The sequence below is a fragment of the Odocoileus virginianus genome, chromosome 6, assembly GCF_023699985.2.
Source record: "Odocoileus virginianus isolate 20LAN1187 ecotype Illinois chromosome 6, Ovbor_1.2, whole genome shotgun sequence".
Lineage (NCBI taxonomy): Eukaryota > Metazoa > Chordata > Mammalia > Artiodactyla > Cervidae > Odocoileus > Odocoileus virginianus.
The window spans coordinates 18584743-18603170 of record NC_069679.1 but is presented as its reverse complement, the minus strand read 5'-3'; the positions used below and the strand labels follow the sequence as shown (position 1 = coordinate 18603170).

Genomic DNA, 18428 nt, shown 5'->3' with positions numbered 1-18428 from the left:
CTTCAAATGATTCAAATATCAAAGAGAAGTTTTCCACCAAGTTGCCTTTGTACTATGAGAATATATTAGCAAAAACTAATAAAATACATACCAAATTTTAAAAAATACACACCACATAAAAAGAGGGAAAAACAAAAGAACTGAATCAAGGAGGGCAAATACAACTCAACTATCTTGCTGCTTCACAGGAAAAAATGTTCCAAGTTTAAAAAAATACAGGTGCTAGAATGACAGCCTTCTTTTCCTTTTTGGTCTAACTGCTGGCAAGAGGATATAGAGGCAAAGAAATCAAATATCATTATAATTAAAACCTCCCCCCCCCAAAATGAACTTTCATAAAATGATGAGGAAGATAAGATAGTAGCTGTTTATGAAGGTCTAAATTGGTTTTATCAATGACCCATGAATCAAGCAGCATCCCATCCACAGGATAGACAGGCTCTTTCTGTAATAGCTTCAAATAAAAACATGCCTAGACAGCTGTGCTGACCAAACTGTAGTCTAATCATTTCATTTTTATTTGCTCCACTTAAACAGCTTATAGACTTGCACATAAAAGATTGGTTTTCTCATGTTTATCTTCAATATTGCTCCAGTGCATCCTGTTCATACTGTAAACAGTTTTCTAACTCTTTTATCCAAGGCATCTTAAATGGGGGAATAAAAAAAAAGCATATGGCATGATTTTAATAACTTGCTATTTGGGGGAAAAAAAAAGGAGAAGGCAGAAAAATTGCTTAAAGATCTCTCAGTTTTTAATGCGTCAATATGAGTATGGTACCCTTTTTAAAACTTTTGAAATATAATTTAGAATTGCAAGGATATTGTTCAAAAAGAAGAGCTAAAAGCATGATTAGCTATAAGCCTAAGGCTTACAGAAAGAGTACTAAAAAGATATCTGAAGGCTCCCAATCCTATCAGAAAAAGTAAGACTTCAAACAAACTAGTCCCCTTCCCATATCCTCCATTTGTAAAGATGTGATGCCATGGCCCCTGGCCAGAAACTCAAAAGCAGAAAGCACCTGCACACGGAAGACACAAGCTGAAGGTGCAAAAGCAGGCTGCCTCTCTCAAAAGGTTTCTTTTGGTCTATGGTAGTAACTGAAATTCTACCATAAGAAATCCATTTTTAGACTTTTCTTATATAGAGAGATACATAAGCAATACATATATACAATTTAAATAATTATTAAACAAACATAAGTAACTACTACCCACATCAAGAAACAGAATACTGCCATCATCAGAGCCATCTCCCTCAACCCCACGCCCCACACCCACTACACACCCCTCCCTAGTTACTACCCCTCATCTCTCCACTGCAGGTGACCACGGTCCTGATTTTTATAATAATCATTTCCTTGATTTTCATTTTACCATTTAAACACGCATCCCCCTAAATAACACTATTTACTTCTTTTTCCTCATGTTTGAACTTTATATGAATAGAATCCCACTGAGGTATTGTATACTTCAGTTATGTTTGCACCCATACAACAGAATGTGAATGGGGGGGAACATACCCTTTCTCACCTTAAACTCATGACCATCAACCTCCAGTGGGCCTCCATTAGCTCTCAGCAACCATACCACATTTTCCTATTTCATTCAAGTTCCTACACCCTGGTTAACTATTTGCTTTAGTTTTTTTTTTTTTTATTATTATTGAAATGCAGTTGATTTGCAGTACTGTGTTATTTCAGGTATACAGCAAAGTGATTCAGTTATATTTTTCAGATTATCTTTCATTACTGAATAAGATATTGAATCTAGTTCCCTGTGCTACACAGAGGGATACTGCTGTTTTTCTATTTGATATAAAGTAGTGTGTATCTGTTAATCCCATGCTCCTAATTCATCCTCCCCTCCTTTCTCTTTTTGGCAACCACGATGTTTCTTTTCCTATAGATAACTATCTCTTAACTTCTACCCTCTCCTTACATTTCCAGTATCTCCTCTCTGACTCTTGCTCATAGCTGTCTTATTTCACTAAGAAAACAGAAAGAACCAGAAAAGAACTTCCTCAAACCCCCATCACATCTACCCATCCACCTATACTATGCCCAAATACCGTGTGTGTATGTGTGTGTGTGTGTGCTGAGTCGCTTCAGTCATGTCCGAAGCTTTGTGACCCTATGGACTGTAGCCAACCAGGCTCCTCTCTCCATGGGATTCTCCAGACGAGAATACTGAAGTGGGTTGCCATGCCCTTCTTCAGGGGATCTTCCCAACCCCGGGATGGGACATCTCTTAGGTCTTCTGCATTGGCAGGTGGGTTCTTTATCACTAGCGCCACCTGGGGAGTCTGGGTATCCTCCAATCACAGCTGAAAAACTGCCCAAGCCCCAAGCAGTGGGCAATCAACTCCATCTCTACAAATGATTCCATCACCTCACATAGATCAAAGAACACAGATCCTCAATTCTCATCTCTTCTCAGATTATTTTTTACCTCTTTTCTGGATGCTTTTAATCAACCAGTAAACATTCAATTACTTCTCCCATGTTTAAAGAAATACGTTTTGATCCACTTCCCCCATCAGCCCATTACTCTCCTTCCCTTTAGAACAAATCTGAATATTAATAGTTGCTTATACTTTCACTGACATGTCTCTCCTTCCATATTCTTATTAAATGAAAGAAAGAGTTTATCCCACCACTCCAATAAAACTGCTTTAGCTAAGACCACTAGTAAATCCAGCTGTCAATTCTTGCTTGCTGACACTGACCCCTCTTTTTTCCTGGAAACATGATCATTCTCCTTTGCTGGCTTTTTCTCATCCGTAACCACTAGACACTGTGGTACCCAATGCTCAGTACCTTTCTAGCCAGCAATTCCCTTGGACATCTCACACGTTCTTGTGACTTTCAACACCATCTATAGGCTGGCTTCACCCACACGTGAATCTCCTATCCAAACCTGGGTCCTGAATTCCAGAAACCTTCATCCAACAACCCGCTTGACATTCCCAGTATTTCCTGTTGGGCGCTGTGCTGGGTCTCTTCCAGTTACCAGTCGGGATTCACTCTCCACTGGTCTTCTCCCTGTTCTGCCCAGAGGTTGATCTATACAGATCACAGCTACAGGTTTTCCTTGCCTTGCGACTTTCAGCAGGTTAGGCTTATGGGAAGCCTTGGCAGGACAATGGAGGAAAAAAGGAGTCTAAGACCAGAGTACCTATTGCCCTGTCCTTCTCCCGGTGGAGTCACCTTTGCTGGCTACATCTTTTGACCAAGGTGATTCATCCTCTCAAGGTAAACATCTCACATGACGCTCTCCCTTCAGCGTCCTAGTAACAGGGATGTTAACATCTCTGTCTTTACCCGCCCTCCCAATACTGTACCGTCTTTGTGTGTTCTCTACATCCTACCCACACCTTTGTAAGTGATTCCTTTGTTAAAACTGCCTTATAATTATACTGAGTGTACCATCTATTTCCTACAGGATTCTGACTAATACAGATGTCTAACTGGCATCTCACTTCTAACACACGTAAACTGAGCACCTCCTACAGTTTTATCCATCTCAGTTAATGTTAACCCCGTTCTTCTAGCTGTTCAGGCCAAAATCTTGGCATCATCTCTATGCATCTTTTCATCTCATACGCACATGTGCAAGTCCAATCTCATACCCTACATTTGTGCTTGCTCTGCACATGAAGTCACTTCAGTCATGTCTCTTCGTCACTTCAGTCATTGCTCTTTGCAATCCTATGGACTGTAGCCTGCCAGGCTCCTCCGTCCATGGATTCTCCAGGCAAGAATCCTGGTGAGGGCTGCCATGCTCTCCTCCAGGGGATCTTCCCGACCCAGGAACTGAATCCATGTCTCTTACATCTCCTGCACTGGCAGGCAACTTCTTTATCACTAGCGCCACCTGGGAAGCATTCCTTCCAAAAGAGATCCAAAACTCCACCACGTTTCACCACCTCCACAGCTCCCACCCCTGGCCCCTGCCACCATCAATGCCTGTCTGCATGACAGTCGGCCTTCCATATCTGCAGGTTTTTCATCCACAGATGGAAATCTGCAGATGCTGAGTCCATGGAAACAGACAGTTGGCTGTGCCGCATACCACCTACTACACCACAGAAACAGACAGTTGACTGTTACGTAAGGAGCTTGAGCATCTGCAGATGCTGCTATCTGCTACAGGTCCTGGAACCAACCTCCCATGGGCACTGAGAAACAGCGTTATTGCAATACCCTCTCTGGTCTACCTGCTCCTTCCCTCACCTCTCTTCAGGTTTTTCCAACTCAGCAGATAGAATGACCCGTTAAAACCAGAGTGAGCTGTATCACTCTTCTCTTCAAAAGCCTCCAGTGGCCACACATTTCACTCAGAATAAAAGCCAGCATCTTTATAACGGTCTACAAGTGTCCACAGGGCCTGCTCACGTGACCCCTCTCTGACTTCACTGCCTCCCTGCTTGCTTTGCTCAGCCACGCTGCTCTCTGTCACCGCCTTTACTCCTGTCTCAGAGCCTTCGAACTTGCTCCTCTCTCTGCCTGGAACGCTCTCCCCACAGACATCCTCAATGCCTGCTCCCTCACCTTCCTCAGGTCTTTATCCAAATGTCATCTTATCGGGACGACTTGCTCTGGCCACCTTTATAAAATGGCAACAGCCCCTCCTCACTTCATTTCTATCCTGATTATAGCCATTTAATATCTTCTATAGTTTCCTTTTCTTTATTGTTTGTGTCTGTTCTGTTTCACTTCTGCATGCTCATCCTCTGAAATGGTACCTGGAAATGGTGGGTGCTCCAGTGATTGTTGAAAGAACCTCAGCTAGATATCACTCAATCAACTGGCCAAGAGAGACAGAAAAAAGGTTTAGCGGCTCTACATACTGGCGAAGACTAGGATGTTCAGCTTGTCTCCTCTTTGGGGAGCAATTTGGCAGTATCTAGGAAAGTTCATGATGTGCGCATCTATGATATTTTTTCTGAGTTATAAATGTATTTATACAAACTAGGACAGTATACGAAAAGTCACAATCATTCTAAGGAATATGGTCAGCCTGTCTATAGGGCATTCTTAATGTTTTATGATTACAGAATGAACTCCACTTATCAAAAGTAAACCAACATAGCCCTACCCCACCACAGAGGAAGAAAGCATGGCAGCTCTTTCTCAGGCTTATGCTTCAGTGAAAAGAAAATGATAGATCAGCAGCAGAGTGAGGAAGAAATGTAAGCACATATCAAGATGTGATGGCTGTGATCTCTCAAGAAACTAATTACAGATAAACAAACCACTCAGGAAATCAGTAAGCAAAGACAGGCTGTAAGAAAAATACATATGAGACCCAAACCATGCCAGGCTTTAAGTTATAAATAAAACACTAAAATAAGTAACCAAAATCATAAGCCAATGCACATAAGAGTTGGGTTAGACTAGAATTCTGAATTGCCTTCAAACATTTATACAATATATTTTATTGCCAGATAGTGTCCTAGTAACTGACTACACAAGTGATTCAGTCAAATCCACTGGTAGGTAGTCCACAGGTTAACTTTATTGCACTACTTCAATTTTCCCTCTAAATCTTTTAGCAAAACAGCTGATTAAAAACTGAAACTGACCAGCTCACATTTCACCTTTCTCCTATTTGAAGAAAAGATTATTATAAATCCACAACTAGCCAAAATGCAGACAAGAAGAAGGAAACACCCATCTGAGTGGCAAAAAACCCATCCCTAAACAGTCAGCAAGTTGGACGCCACCAACCACACAGGGGGATGATGCTACTGGCATAAACATAATGACCCCAGGCTGAATCTGTTCTCCTACTCAAATCTAATTCTCTCTCCCCTTCCTCTTCCTTTCCTACTCAAAGGGTTTATTCTACTAAGTTAGAAGAGAATTCACTTTACGATTCTTAGTTTGGTACGGCCATTTAAAAATACAGGTAGATGACAAAAAAAGGTACAACTTAACTTCAACATAAAAGTTGGGAAGAAGAGGGAATTCAAAACCAATTATCTGAAAATACTATTGTCACTTTATTTCTCTGCTTCTCACAGCTTCATCCTTTACTTTCTTTAATCTGGAAATTTTTTGAGGCAATTATAAATTCACATAGTTATAAGAAATAATACAGCAAGATCTCCTATACAGTTGGCCCCAATGGTAACATTTTCCAAAACTATATAGTTGAATATGCCACTCAGGAATTGACATTTAACACAGAATCCAATCTTATTCAGACTTGCCCTGTTTTATTTGTGCTCACTTGTATTATGAGTGTACGTATAAATTTGTGTGTTCACCACCACAATCAAGATATTGATCAATATGAGCACTGCAAGGCATAGCCAACTCCCACCCTCCCCCATCCCTAACTCCTGAAAACCACAAGTCTATCCATCATTTATCATTTCAATTCTTATGTCATAGCCTGGTAGCAAATAGCCTTCTATGCAACCAGCTCTGCTCCATTTCCTGTTACTACCCTCCAGCTTCACACTGCTGCGCATCACTCCAGGGAGTCAATCTTACACAGATGGTCATAGAAGTAATTAGCTTTTCACCTTACTGATAAAGAAAACTATTCAAAAAGTTTGGCGTTTAGGTACATATAGCTTCAGTGTGCCTATCCACTAATATGTTATATTCCTGGCTATAAAAGAAGGAAGAATGAACATATATTCTAGAAACATAAAAAAACCTTTGCATAAACTTAAGTACCTATCCCTCTGAAATCAAAGAAAACACTTCTGTCTCTCAGCCTACCCAGTTTAGCAGGGCACAGTTTAGCATTTCATTCCCATAAAGCCTTTTACCCATTTCAACCAGAACTTAAGTCACTCTGCATCAGTATGTGGAAACCCAAGGCTTCCACTTAAAGAAATACCACTTTTTCCTTGCAAACCATTAGATACTATCCTTTACCTGGATTTAAAATCCAAACAACGAATGCTAGTTATTAAAATGCTATTTAAAAAGGAATATAAATGTCCATGCAACTTTCATAGCACTAAGTAGAATGTACCTGGGATTCATACCTGCAGAGCTGAGAAGAACACTGAAATCTGTCCCCCTCTGTGATTCTCCACTTTCATTATCAACTTCTTTTTCAGTATCTTGATATCGATCCCAGTTAGAGACTATCTTCCTTTTAGAATAATTTCCCTGTTCTTCATTCTCTTCTCCATAGGTCTCTGCATCACTGTCATCTTCGATCTGCAATCATTAGAGACAAATCAATAAGCTGGCAGTAGAAACCCTGACCTTAGTCACCTTAGCAATAAAATGTTTAAAAACAAAACAAAAACACAGTACATCATTATCATGATAAAGAGTACATTATATAAGCCAAGCTCTCTGAAAACATTAAATAGTATTTTAAGAGAACCTCATTATATCATACATTGCGCTTTCCGGGTAAACTTTTCATTTCGCTGTCAAAAAGAAAGCTGATGAGTTCCTACCTAAAATTTGTGTAACTAAATCTCTAAAATCTACCCCAATGTATCCTATTTCAAGAGTTGTTTCTTCTTACTGAAATAATCAAGGCTGTAAGAGTCACAGGCAAAAGACTTAAAGACGAAAATCACTTCGTCCAATTTACAGATTTTACAAACACACCCCATAAGTATATTTTATAAGCTTTAAATGGGAACCCTGCTTAGATGCATTTTAGACAATAGTTTCCAGTCTTGGGCATTAAAATGTTGAGAGAGCACGCAGAAAAATGCAGAATGTGAGAAATTACAAAAGATAAATGGTCTAGTTTCTTCAACAAATAAATTACAAGGGGAAAATGGTGAGAGAAGGGGGGAAAACCTACAGATTAAAAGAGCTTAATGGACACATAACCACTGTAATGTGGGAACTTATTTGTACTCTGATCCAAATAATATAACTAATGGGAATTCTCTGGCAGTCCAGTGGTTAAGAATTGATGCTTTCACTGCCGTGGCCTGAGTTCAATCCCTGATCAGGGAACCAAGATTTCACAGGCTGCATGACATGACCAAATATATATATCAAACAATTTAGCTAGAAAAAAAATCATTTATAATACCATTGAAAAGATGTGAACAATAACAAGGTATTTTCTTATATTAAGGAAATCTTTTATTTGCTTATTGTTTGCTGTGATACCATTATTTGTTAAATATTTTTATCTTTTAGAAATAAATATTGAACTATTTATTGATGTAAAGATATGATGTAGGATTTGCTTCAAAATCATAGGTGGAGAGGACTGGTGGGTAGACATGAAACAAACTGAGCATAATTGATCATTTCTGAAGCTGGATGATAAGTATATGGAAATTCATTATATAATTCTACTTTAATACATATAAAAGATGCATACAGAATCTAAAGACACAATTCAAACGAGTAGCCCAAAGATTATAAAATCTTTATGAAATACTGTAAAACTTATAAAACACATTAAAATAATCCATTTGTACAGATGAGTTTACACTTTTATTGACATGGGAACAGGACATGTATATTGCAGAAAATTAGGAAGGAGAGACAAGCCAAAAAATAAAAACCCCAGGTTCCCATCACCTGGGCACACCACTACTAACACTTAGCTCTACATTCTTTCAGATCTTTTACTATGTTTATATTTATATATACTTTTGGTAACCAGACTTTTTCATCAATATTCTCCCCCTCTGCTTTTCAGTAAATTTCATTTTCTATAGCATCCAGACTATTTCCAAATTTCCCTAACTGATCCCCAAAATATCCTTTAAAGTTGTTTTTTCCAAGACAGTATTCAAGACCATGCATTATATCTCACTGCTTGTCCATTAAGTCTCTTTGAATCTACCGCAACCTCTATTTTTATGACATTTATTTACTGAAGAAGGGAAAAGGACCCAAGTTCTGTCTGGTTATTTCCTTGTGGCGTTAGTATATTAATTTATAGGAAATAGTGGATAAAAAACATTTTTAATCTGAATGCTCAGTAGACTTGAGTTAAATATTTTTGGCTAAAATACATCACAGATGGTGAATAACATATGATAAATGGCTGAGCCAACATGAGTCAAGTGGGAAAGCAGAAAGTGTTAGTTGCTCAGACATGTCCAATGCTTTGTGACCCCATGGACTGTAGCCTGCCAGACTTCCCTGTCCATGGAATTCTCCAAGCAAGAATAATGCTGGAATGGGTAGCCATTCCCTTCCCCAGGGGATCTTCCTGACTCAAAGATATCGAATCCGGGTCTGCATTTCAGGCAGCCTCTTTACTATCTGAGCCGCCAGGGAAGCCCCAACATAAGTAAAGCTAAGATTAACCAATGAGTTTGTATCAAGAAGCCTGATGTACCCACCTTAGTGAGGTTTTTCCCTGTTGCATCGAGCAAATTACTGTGTGGTCTTATTTTGGTCCACTACAAATTTCAGGTTGCCCATCAACCATTCACATATCAAATTTAAAACTAGTCAATAATCCTTGCCTGAATCAAATTTCATAAGCTTTCATGAAGCAATGAAGTAAGAGACCTTTCAAGATCACTTTCAGCCCTCAAATGTCATCATAAACCTCCTTGACAGACAAAAAGATGGCAATCCATGTTATAATCTAGAGATCTTGAAGGCTGCCTGAAACCCAACGGTTTCCTGTCATTCCTCAAAGTTTCTCAGAACCAATAGATGCTGGCAAATTAAAGATACATGACTGAATGAGATCTGCTATATAAATAACAAATGCCAGGAACATTTCAAAGAAAATACCTTGCAAATGATGAGAATTTGATAGGTAGACTACAGCTGAAAGTATCTGCAGGGTTTATTTGGGGAAAATTCAATATTCTTTTGTTGACCCACTGGGTAAGGAGAGTTCAGAGAGGCCTCTCCAGTTAGTAGAAAACTTTGAACACAGACATAGCCCATGGCAAAAATGTAAACCCGAGCAAAATAATTAGCTCGATGTGAAAGGATTATGATCTGAAACACCCAAGGAACTATTAACCAGAAATAAGCACTGAAATGGGAGACTGGAGATCTAGACAGAATTAATGATCCTGCCATCACCATCATTTAATATTTACAAAGTGTTGATAATAGCTTGGGCCTTTCTGCTGAATGACTCACTAATCCCCAACTCAGAAGAATCACTGAACAAGAATCTCATTATCTCCATCTAAATGTGGAGACAAGAGGCGTCATTAGCCTCCATCACAAGAGGGTAGTAAGAAGTAATAAAGTTTGGAAGACATTTGATATAACTTAGAGAAAGGTATATCTTAAAAACTCCTAGAGATTTTATGTTTACTTCATTTTGCAAAAATCTGGGACAGGATAAAATGTGCAAAATCCCACAATGGGAGAAAAAGCAGAATAAGAAAGCAATGTGAAAACTAAATAGGAAGGCATCATTATAAAAACATTATTATGAAATGTCTGGTGTATACTGTGAACTATAAGACACTGATGAAAGAAATCAACATACATACATACATATGTATGTACATATGTATGTACATATGTATGTATATACATACATAGTTGATTGTTGATAGAAATCAACAATCTATAGTTCATGCCTATAGATCTGAAGAATAGTTAAAATGTCCATACTATCCAAAGCAATCTACAACTTCAATGCAATTCCTATCAAAATTCCAATGGCATTTTTCACAGAAAGAAAACAAACAATCCTAAAATTTGTGAGGAAACACAAGACCCCCAAATAACCAAAGAAAACTTGAAAAAAACAGCAAAGGAGGAGGCATCACAATTCCTGGTTTCAAACTATATTACAAAGCTATACCAATCAAAACCATATAGTATTGGCATAAAAACAGACACAGTTCAATGGAGCAGAACGAAGAGCCCAGAAATAACCCCACGCACATATGGTCAATTAATTTATAGCAAAGAAGCTAAGAATATACAGTGGGAAAAAAAAAACAGTCTCTTCTTTAAATGGTGATGGGAACACTGGCGAGCTACATTCAAAAGAATGAAACTGGGCCCCTGTCTTACACCATAAACAAAAATTAATTCAAAATGGATCAAAAACTTGAATGTAAGCTCTGAAACCATAAAACTCCTAGGAGAAAACATAGGTGGTAAATTGCTTGACATCAGTCTTGAAATAAGTTTTTGGAGTTGACAACAAAAACGAAAATAAACAAGTAGGATTACATCAGACTAAAAAGCTTCTGCACAGCAAGGGAAACCACCAACAAAGTGAAAGGCAACCTACTGAACGGGAGAAACATTTGCAAATCATATATCTAAATCAGTTTCCCCTTTAATAACCAATTTTAAAAGCAATTATAAAATAACAAATGCATAATTATATCTCTTTATGTTATAAACCCAACAATAAGATTCTTGCAATAAAAGCTATAAATATATGCTTACTCCTGTTTCTTATCTCACATTCTTTAAAAGATATAAAATTATATAAGGTAAAAATTATAACAAAATATTATCAGTTTTGTGACATATGGATGTAATATATATAAAACAAAAGAACAACAAAAAGGGGAAAAGAGGAATAGAACTGTATTAGAGTAATGTCTCTCTCACTGGAATTAACTTAGTTGAAGAAAATTCTAAGTTAATATATATATGGTAAGCCCTAGAGCAACCACTAAGGAAACAACTTCTTTAAAAAGTGGGGGGAAAAAATTAAAAGAATTAAACTGTTGCACTAAAAATACTTACTTGGTGCAAAAGAAAGCAGTAAAAGTGGAATAGAGGAATGATATACATGAGACCTGAGGAAGTAAAAAAGTAAAATGGCAGATATAAATATCCAACTGTGTCACTACTAATATTAAATATAAATAGATTAAAGAATCAAAAATGGAGAAACAGGCAGAATAGATTCTTTTAAAATCCAACTATATGCTGCCTACAGAAAACATGTTAGATTCAAGGATTAAAATATCATTAAAACGAAGTAAAAGAATGGAAAAAGATACTCTATGCAAATAGTATGCAAAAGAAAACTGGAGTGGCTATACTAATTTCAGACAAAATAGACTTCAAGGAAAAACTGTTACTAGAGACAAAGAACATTGTTCAATGATAAAAGGGTCAATCCATCAGAAAGATAACAACAGTAAACATATGCTGCTAACAAGAGAACCTCACAACATAGGAAGCAAAAACTGACAGAATTACAGGGGAAAATATTAATAGTTCAACAATAGTATCTGGAGACTTCAACACCCCATTTTCAGTAATGGCTAGAACTAAACAAAAGGTACCAATATACACAGCAGAACCAATAAAAAGATTTACTCACTGAAGATGAGGTCCTATTTTTCTTATAACAATAATTTACATTAACTTACAACAACTTAAATTAGCCAGTTATGAACACTATATTTGATCAACATTACTTTTAAAACATCCCCTTACTTTCTTTTCCAAAAAAGCAACAGTCAATATTAGTGATTATCTTTATCCTGAAGAGCCTGCAAACAAGCCAGTGTAATCTGGGACACTGCTAATACATACCTAGACAACACATCCTCTTTAAGCCTTTTATACTCAGGAGCCGAGTTTCTGAAGGTCCCTGTTCTACTTTCTTCTGGAGTAAATGAGTATAGCAAAGGCTTTCCTGCTTTGAACCTAATAAGGAGGTTGAAAATAGTCAATCACACATTTTCAACAGCCTTGTTTGTTCCTCACAAAATGTAATTAAACCACAGAAGGGAATGAATGAGATTAAATACATATATATTTAAAAGAAAGCATTTTTAAGGAAACTCTCCTACAGAAAGTCACTGAAAACTAATTTCAGTAATTAAGTAATAAAGTCAAATACAGCCAATCAAAAATGCTACAATGTAATTGGAAAATTATATTAATTCATCCTACTACAAAATTTTTAAATGTTATCAAACTCTAAAACATATCATTAGTTAATAGTCTAGTTGACAACTTTTATATCTGTAACTCAATTATTAAGGTCATTTTTACCTTACATAATAACCATTGGGTCCTAAGTAGCAACTGATCCTAGCTAAGAGTTCAAGAACAGCTTTTAGTATTAGGAAAGTGTGCTTCAGACTCAGAGAATGAACTTACTGCTATGAGAGGGGAAGAATGATGGGAGGGATGTTTAAGGAGTTTGGGGTTGCCATGTACACACCACCATATTTAAGATGGACAGCCAACAAGGACCAGATGCATAGCACAGGGAACTCTGCTCAATATTAGATAACCTAAATGGGAAAAGAATGTAAAAAAGAATAGATAATGCCATACACCTGAACTAACACAAAACTGTTAGTCAACTATACTCCAGTATAGAATAAAAAGTTTAAAAAGTGCTAGCAAAAATAATTTTTACATCATTTCAGGAAGCTAAATTTTAATAAGTGACTGAATAAAAAATATACTATGTACACAGTATACAGGTATACCAAGAAGGATATTTCCATTTGTCATTCTGTATTAAATAAAATACATATTGGAGCACGGTCATATTTGAAAAAGTTCTTAAGTGTAATATATAGCATATATAAATAAATTATTTATTGAGCCCAGAACAATGTACACAGCATTAGAGCTCCAAATTACTGTGGCCATTAAGAACAGGAAAAAAAGTGATCCAGACTGTATTGAAATTCGACGGTTTTTCCAGCACAAAAACTGCATACAGCCTCTTTTCCTGTCCCTCCTTGTGATCAGTGTATGCGAAAGGAGGGAGGGAAGAGGCCTCTGAGAACAGAGAAAATACTAACTCCAGCTTCAAAGCAGCTGTTCAATGACACGTCTCCACAGGGCTCCTCTTTCACCCTGGTCCTTACATTTTTCTCAAGTCCTTCTATCTGTCTCACCTGTGTAATTGTTTCCAAAATTGCCTAAAAGTAGGAGGCAGAGAAAGCTAATTACCATTTGCTGGCAGCCCACCTAAGAGCTTGAGAGTTTATTGCTTTCATGACTTAAGGGCAGTCTGGGAAATTAGGGCTGCAGTAACTTTCACTGGGCCAACTGGTGATTTTAAACTATCTTTTGTGTAAGTCCTTTTATGGAAGTCCTTATGGAAAGGAGGATGGGGGTGGCAATAGAATGAATCAGTTTCGTTTTATCTGCTTTACAACTTGAGCTCCATTTAAGAATTCAGGCTAAAAAAGGTTTAAAAGTTACCAAATTAATCCACCTTGTAAGTCCCAACTCTCAGGGAAAATACCACAACTTCAATTAACATCAATGGTTTTCTCCAGTAAAGGCACTAAACGTAATTATAACCAAGACAATTTGCCTCTCACTGTGGTTATGATCTCAATCACACAATAACTAGAAATCCAACTAAAAGGCCTTCAAGTAAAAACTTTGCTTTATCAAAACATTTGATTAAAAGGTTTTTTGTGCACAAAAATAATCAACCTTCATATGTAGGGTGCATGTAGATTGAGCATTCCTGGATAAGTTCAGTGTACAAAACATACTCAGTTTACTCTCCCTAAGAAAGCAAGTGGTACTTCAGACGCATCAGCCTCTCTTCAGTCTTCCCAGGGATTACACTGCATGGGTTTAACACTGGAAACAGCCAGGTTTTCCTTTTAATTAATTAATCTGTCTTTACTGAAGTATAGTTGATGTATAATATTACAGAAGTTTAAAGTACACTACATAGTGGCTTAAAGCTCAACATTCAGAAAACTAAGATCATGGCATCTGGTCCCATCACTTTATGGGAAATAGATGGGGAGACAGTGGAAACGGTGTCAGACTTTATTTTTGGGGGCTCCAAAATCACTGCAGATGGTGATTGCAGCCATGAAATTAAAAGACGCTTACTCCTTGGAAGGAAAGTGATGACCAACCTAGACAGCATATTAAAAAGCAGAGACATTACTTTGCCAACAAAGGTCCGTCTGGTCAAGGCTATGGTTTTTCCTGTGGTCATGTATGGATGTGAGAGGTGGACTGTGAAGAAAGCTGAGCGCCAAAAAATTGATGCTTTTGAACTGTGGTGTTGGAGAAGACTCTTGAGAGTCCCTTGGACTGCAAGGAGATCCAACCAGTCCATCCTAAAGGAGATCAGTCCTGGGTGTTCAGTGGAAGGACTGATGCTGAAGCTGAAACTCCAATCCTTTGGCCACCTCATGCGAAGAGTTGACTCATTGGAAAAGACCCTGATGCTGGAAGGGATTGGGGGCAGGAGGAGAAGGGGACGACAGAGGATGAAATGGCTGAATGGCATCACTGACTTGATGGGCACAAGTTTGAGTAAACTCCGGGAGTTGGTGATGGACAGGGAGGCCTGGCGTGCTGCGATCCATGGGGTCGCAAAGAGTCGGACACAACTGAGCGACTGAACTGACTGACTGAACTGACATAGTGATTCACAATTTTGAAAGGTGAATATTTCATTTATGGGGCTTCCCTAGTAGCTCAGTTGGTAAAGAATCTGTTTGCAACGCAGGAGACCTGGGTTCATTTCCTGGGTTGGGAAGATCCCCTGGAGAAGGAACTGGCAACCCACTTCAGTATTCTTTCCTAGAGAATCCCCATAGACAGAGAAGCCTGGCAGGCTACAGCCCATGGGGTCACAAGAGCTGGACACAGCTTAGCGACTAAAATCACCACCACTGTTTCATTTATAGTTATCGTAAAATACTGGCTATATTCCCTTTGCTGTTTAAGATATCCTTGTTCGTAGCTTATTTTATACCTTTTAACCTCCTACCCCTATCTTGCCCCTCCCTGCTTCTTCCCTCTCTCTACTAGTAACCTCTAGTTTGTTCTCTACAGGCCAGATTCTTTTTGACTCTGTCTCAGTTAAATTTTCACCTCACTTCTCTATCAACACAAGGTCGGTTTCCTTAGTTACTGAGGTCTTAACATCATCACCTTCCACTTTCCAGAAAAATCACAGGCCACTAAAGAGCTGTTGGTTATCTGGCCAACTTTAAGACACTCTCCAAACTTTCAAATCACCAGAGAGAACTTAATTAGTAAAGAATTATCAATCTAGAAAGAACCTGGGTAGCCCTGGCCCACCTTATGCCCTCAAGCAAGATCATGTAGAAATCACATTGGGTCTGTCTACCCAGGTCTGTGTGTTCTCTTACCTAAATTAACCATATTTCTTCCTTCATAACAACAAAGTTCTAATTCCTTAATCATTATCATTGATAATTCTACATTTCTAAAATTCTCCATGACTGCACAGAAGACATGTAGCCAGCCAGAAACTGATGATTCAAAAACCATCTGATGTATGAAACCACTTTTCCTACATCAATGACACCATCTTGTATCTATCAAAACTCATTCTCATGAAATTATCTTTAATTTCAAAGAAGCCCTGGAAGATAGAAAAGACCTATCCATAATCAATTATATGTATACAGATGCAATACAGTTGAAACAAGTCATATCCACTCCCAAAACTTAGCAACCACACAAAGATCGCAAAAATGTATCCATGGTAACCTGTTCATGTTAATCATTGGAAATAGCAAGATTCACAGAATGGGGAAATGGTTTGATAGTAGTAAGTCACTTATAGTTAAAAGCAATAAAAATGACCAGAGGCTGGGGGGAGAAGACACACACAATCAATGACATGAAGAAAAACATGCAAATTTAACAGGGAAGTTGATTAACGTTTGCAAAAATTGTTGAAACTGAAATAAATGATGATGTCAATGGATGACAGACTGATAAAATGTGAAAAAAAAAACTACAAACAGGTGTGATTTAAATCTTATGCTGTCTATTCTTGTTAATTAAAGAATGAATGCCACCATCTGGTAGAATACACTTCTCACACTGCCTCACAACTCAAATAGACTACAATTTTCAGAGTGACTTTCAAAGTTACAGCTGTGAGGCTAGAAATTTGTGTGCCTTCATACAAGTTCTATATGTCATCTCATTCAGATCCCTTGACTGAATTACAACCCTATTCTCTTTGTGGCAAAAACCTATAAGCTTAACTAGGTCAAATTTCCAGAGATAAAAGAACACTTCTTAGCTGTTCTCTCTTTAAAGACAAGGGCTTAACTCAGGCCCTACTCCGTGAGAGCTGTTTAATTTGCCATTTCGCATGAAAGAACAAACGAACCTAAGAGAATTCTCTGAAGTCCCTACCATATATAACGTGGAGCAGCCCATACGCACACTGACCAAATGAGGAGGAAGGAATCGCCTGAAAAGTCGTCCTTGGCGCATATGTCTCATCTGACACTTAGATGAGCAGATGCATGCCTCCATCTCTTGCTTCCTACCCTCTGAAGCTCCTCTTTTGAATTTGTCCTCCTACTCAGTTCTTCCCTGATGAACAGAACCTGTACACAATGCATAACATTTCTCTTTTGTGGGCATGATGATTTTTTTTTTAACATTAAATCTTTTATCTTCAAGAGCACTTACACACGACAACATTAACCTGAAAAGGACGCACACGCTGTCAGCCGGCTCCCTGAGCGTCCGGAGAATGCGGACGACAACTTCTGCATCATATTTAGAGATCTCAAAGGCAAATATTCTGTAGATGGCATTGAAGACAAGTGCCTGCGTTAACCATGAGGCCTGCATCCACCGCACAATGCATGACATTTGCAGGACGCTCGAGCTGCCATGCTCTTCCCCTTTCTGTTCCTCTGCCATCAACAGAATGGCATCGTGAGTACATATCAGTAAAAACCCTTTCCTTCCCACCCACGGGGCTTTAACCAAAATTGAGAAATGAGACAAAGAAAATGCACTTTCCGGAGGCAGAGAAATTCACTAGATGATCTCCCCCGTGAAAGGACAGCATGCTATAATCTGCATTTCTCTTCTGTTCTTTTCAAGTGTGACCTTTAGGAAGCTCTCCCAACATTAGGGAGGAAAAAACTTTAATTAAAAGAAAGGGCAGCAAAGACACGTAAGGAAGGGAGAGAGCTTTTTCCTGGCACTAGAGAAAGGTGGATTTTCTCAAAGCTCTCAATCCACAAGGACAAGACGCAAACCCCAGGACCAGGATTATGGAGTGCACACAAGCCGAGGGCCTTGAAGCTGGGCTGCCGCACCGTTAGCCTTAATAACTGTGTGTGGTAAAATTCTCTTGGAGTTAGCAGTACTGACGTTACTGTGCCTCCTCTCCGCCTCATAGAAATGCAAAGCTACGCTGAATTCCACCTTGCCTTGATCCCCACCAGCAGTGTGGGTCTTCCTTTTGTGGAGGAAGCACAAATGAAATTCAGAGTATTGCTCTCCTCTAACAGCGCGACCTGTGAGTGGAAAATCTTCATCGAAACTCTCAAGAGGCATAAATATGAAAAGCCTCTTAGAACATGAGCTCTAACCTTGGCAGAAGGGAAATGCTGTCTCTTCCCATAATATGCTCAGCACAAAAAGGCACATCTGCCCCCAAAGAGTAGCCCCACTGGTATGTCTAAAGAGGCAACACACTGACAAAGCAACTTGAAATTGAAAGCCCTCCCCTGAGAGTAACACACTGTCATTATCACAGTTTTGACAAGAAGAGAA

At 38.5% G+C, this 18428-nt stretch overlaps 2 protein-coding genes across 2 annotated transcripts in view; one reads left to right on the top strand and one right to left on the bottom strand.

Annotated features, from left to right (window-relative positions):
• CHRM5 (cholinergic receptor muscarinic 5) overlaps window positions 1-18428 on the top strand; it is an 85105-nt gene that overhangs the window by 21113 nt on the left and 45564 nt on the right. The window lies entirely within an intron of this gene.
• The window catches only part of AVEN (apoptosis and caspase activation inhibitor), a 192101-nt gene that overhangs the window by 145448 nt on the left and 28225 nt on the right, over window positions 1-18428 (bottom strand). The window contains exon 2 of the mRNA XM_070468943.1: window positions 7010-7187. Coding sequence (XP_070325044.1) covers window positions 7010-7187 — 178 coding nt within the window. The remainder of the gene's footprint in view (window positions 1-7009; window positions 7188-18428) is intronic.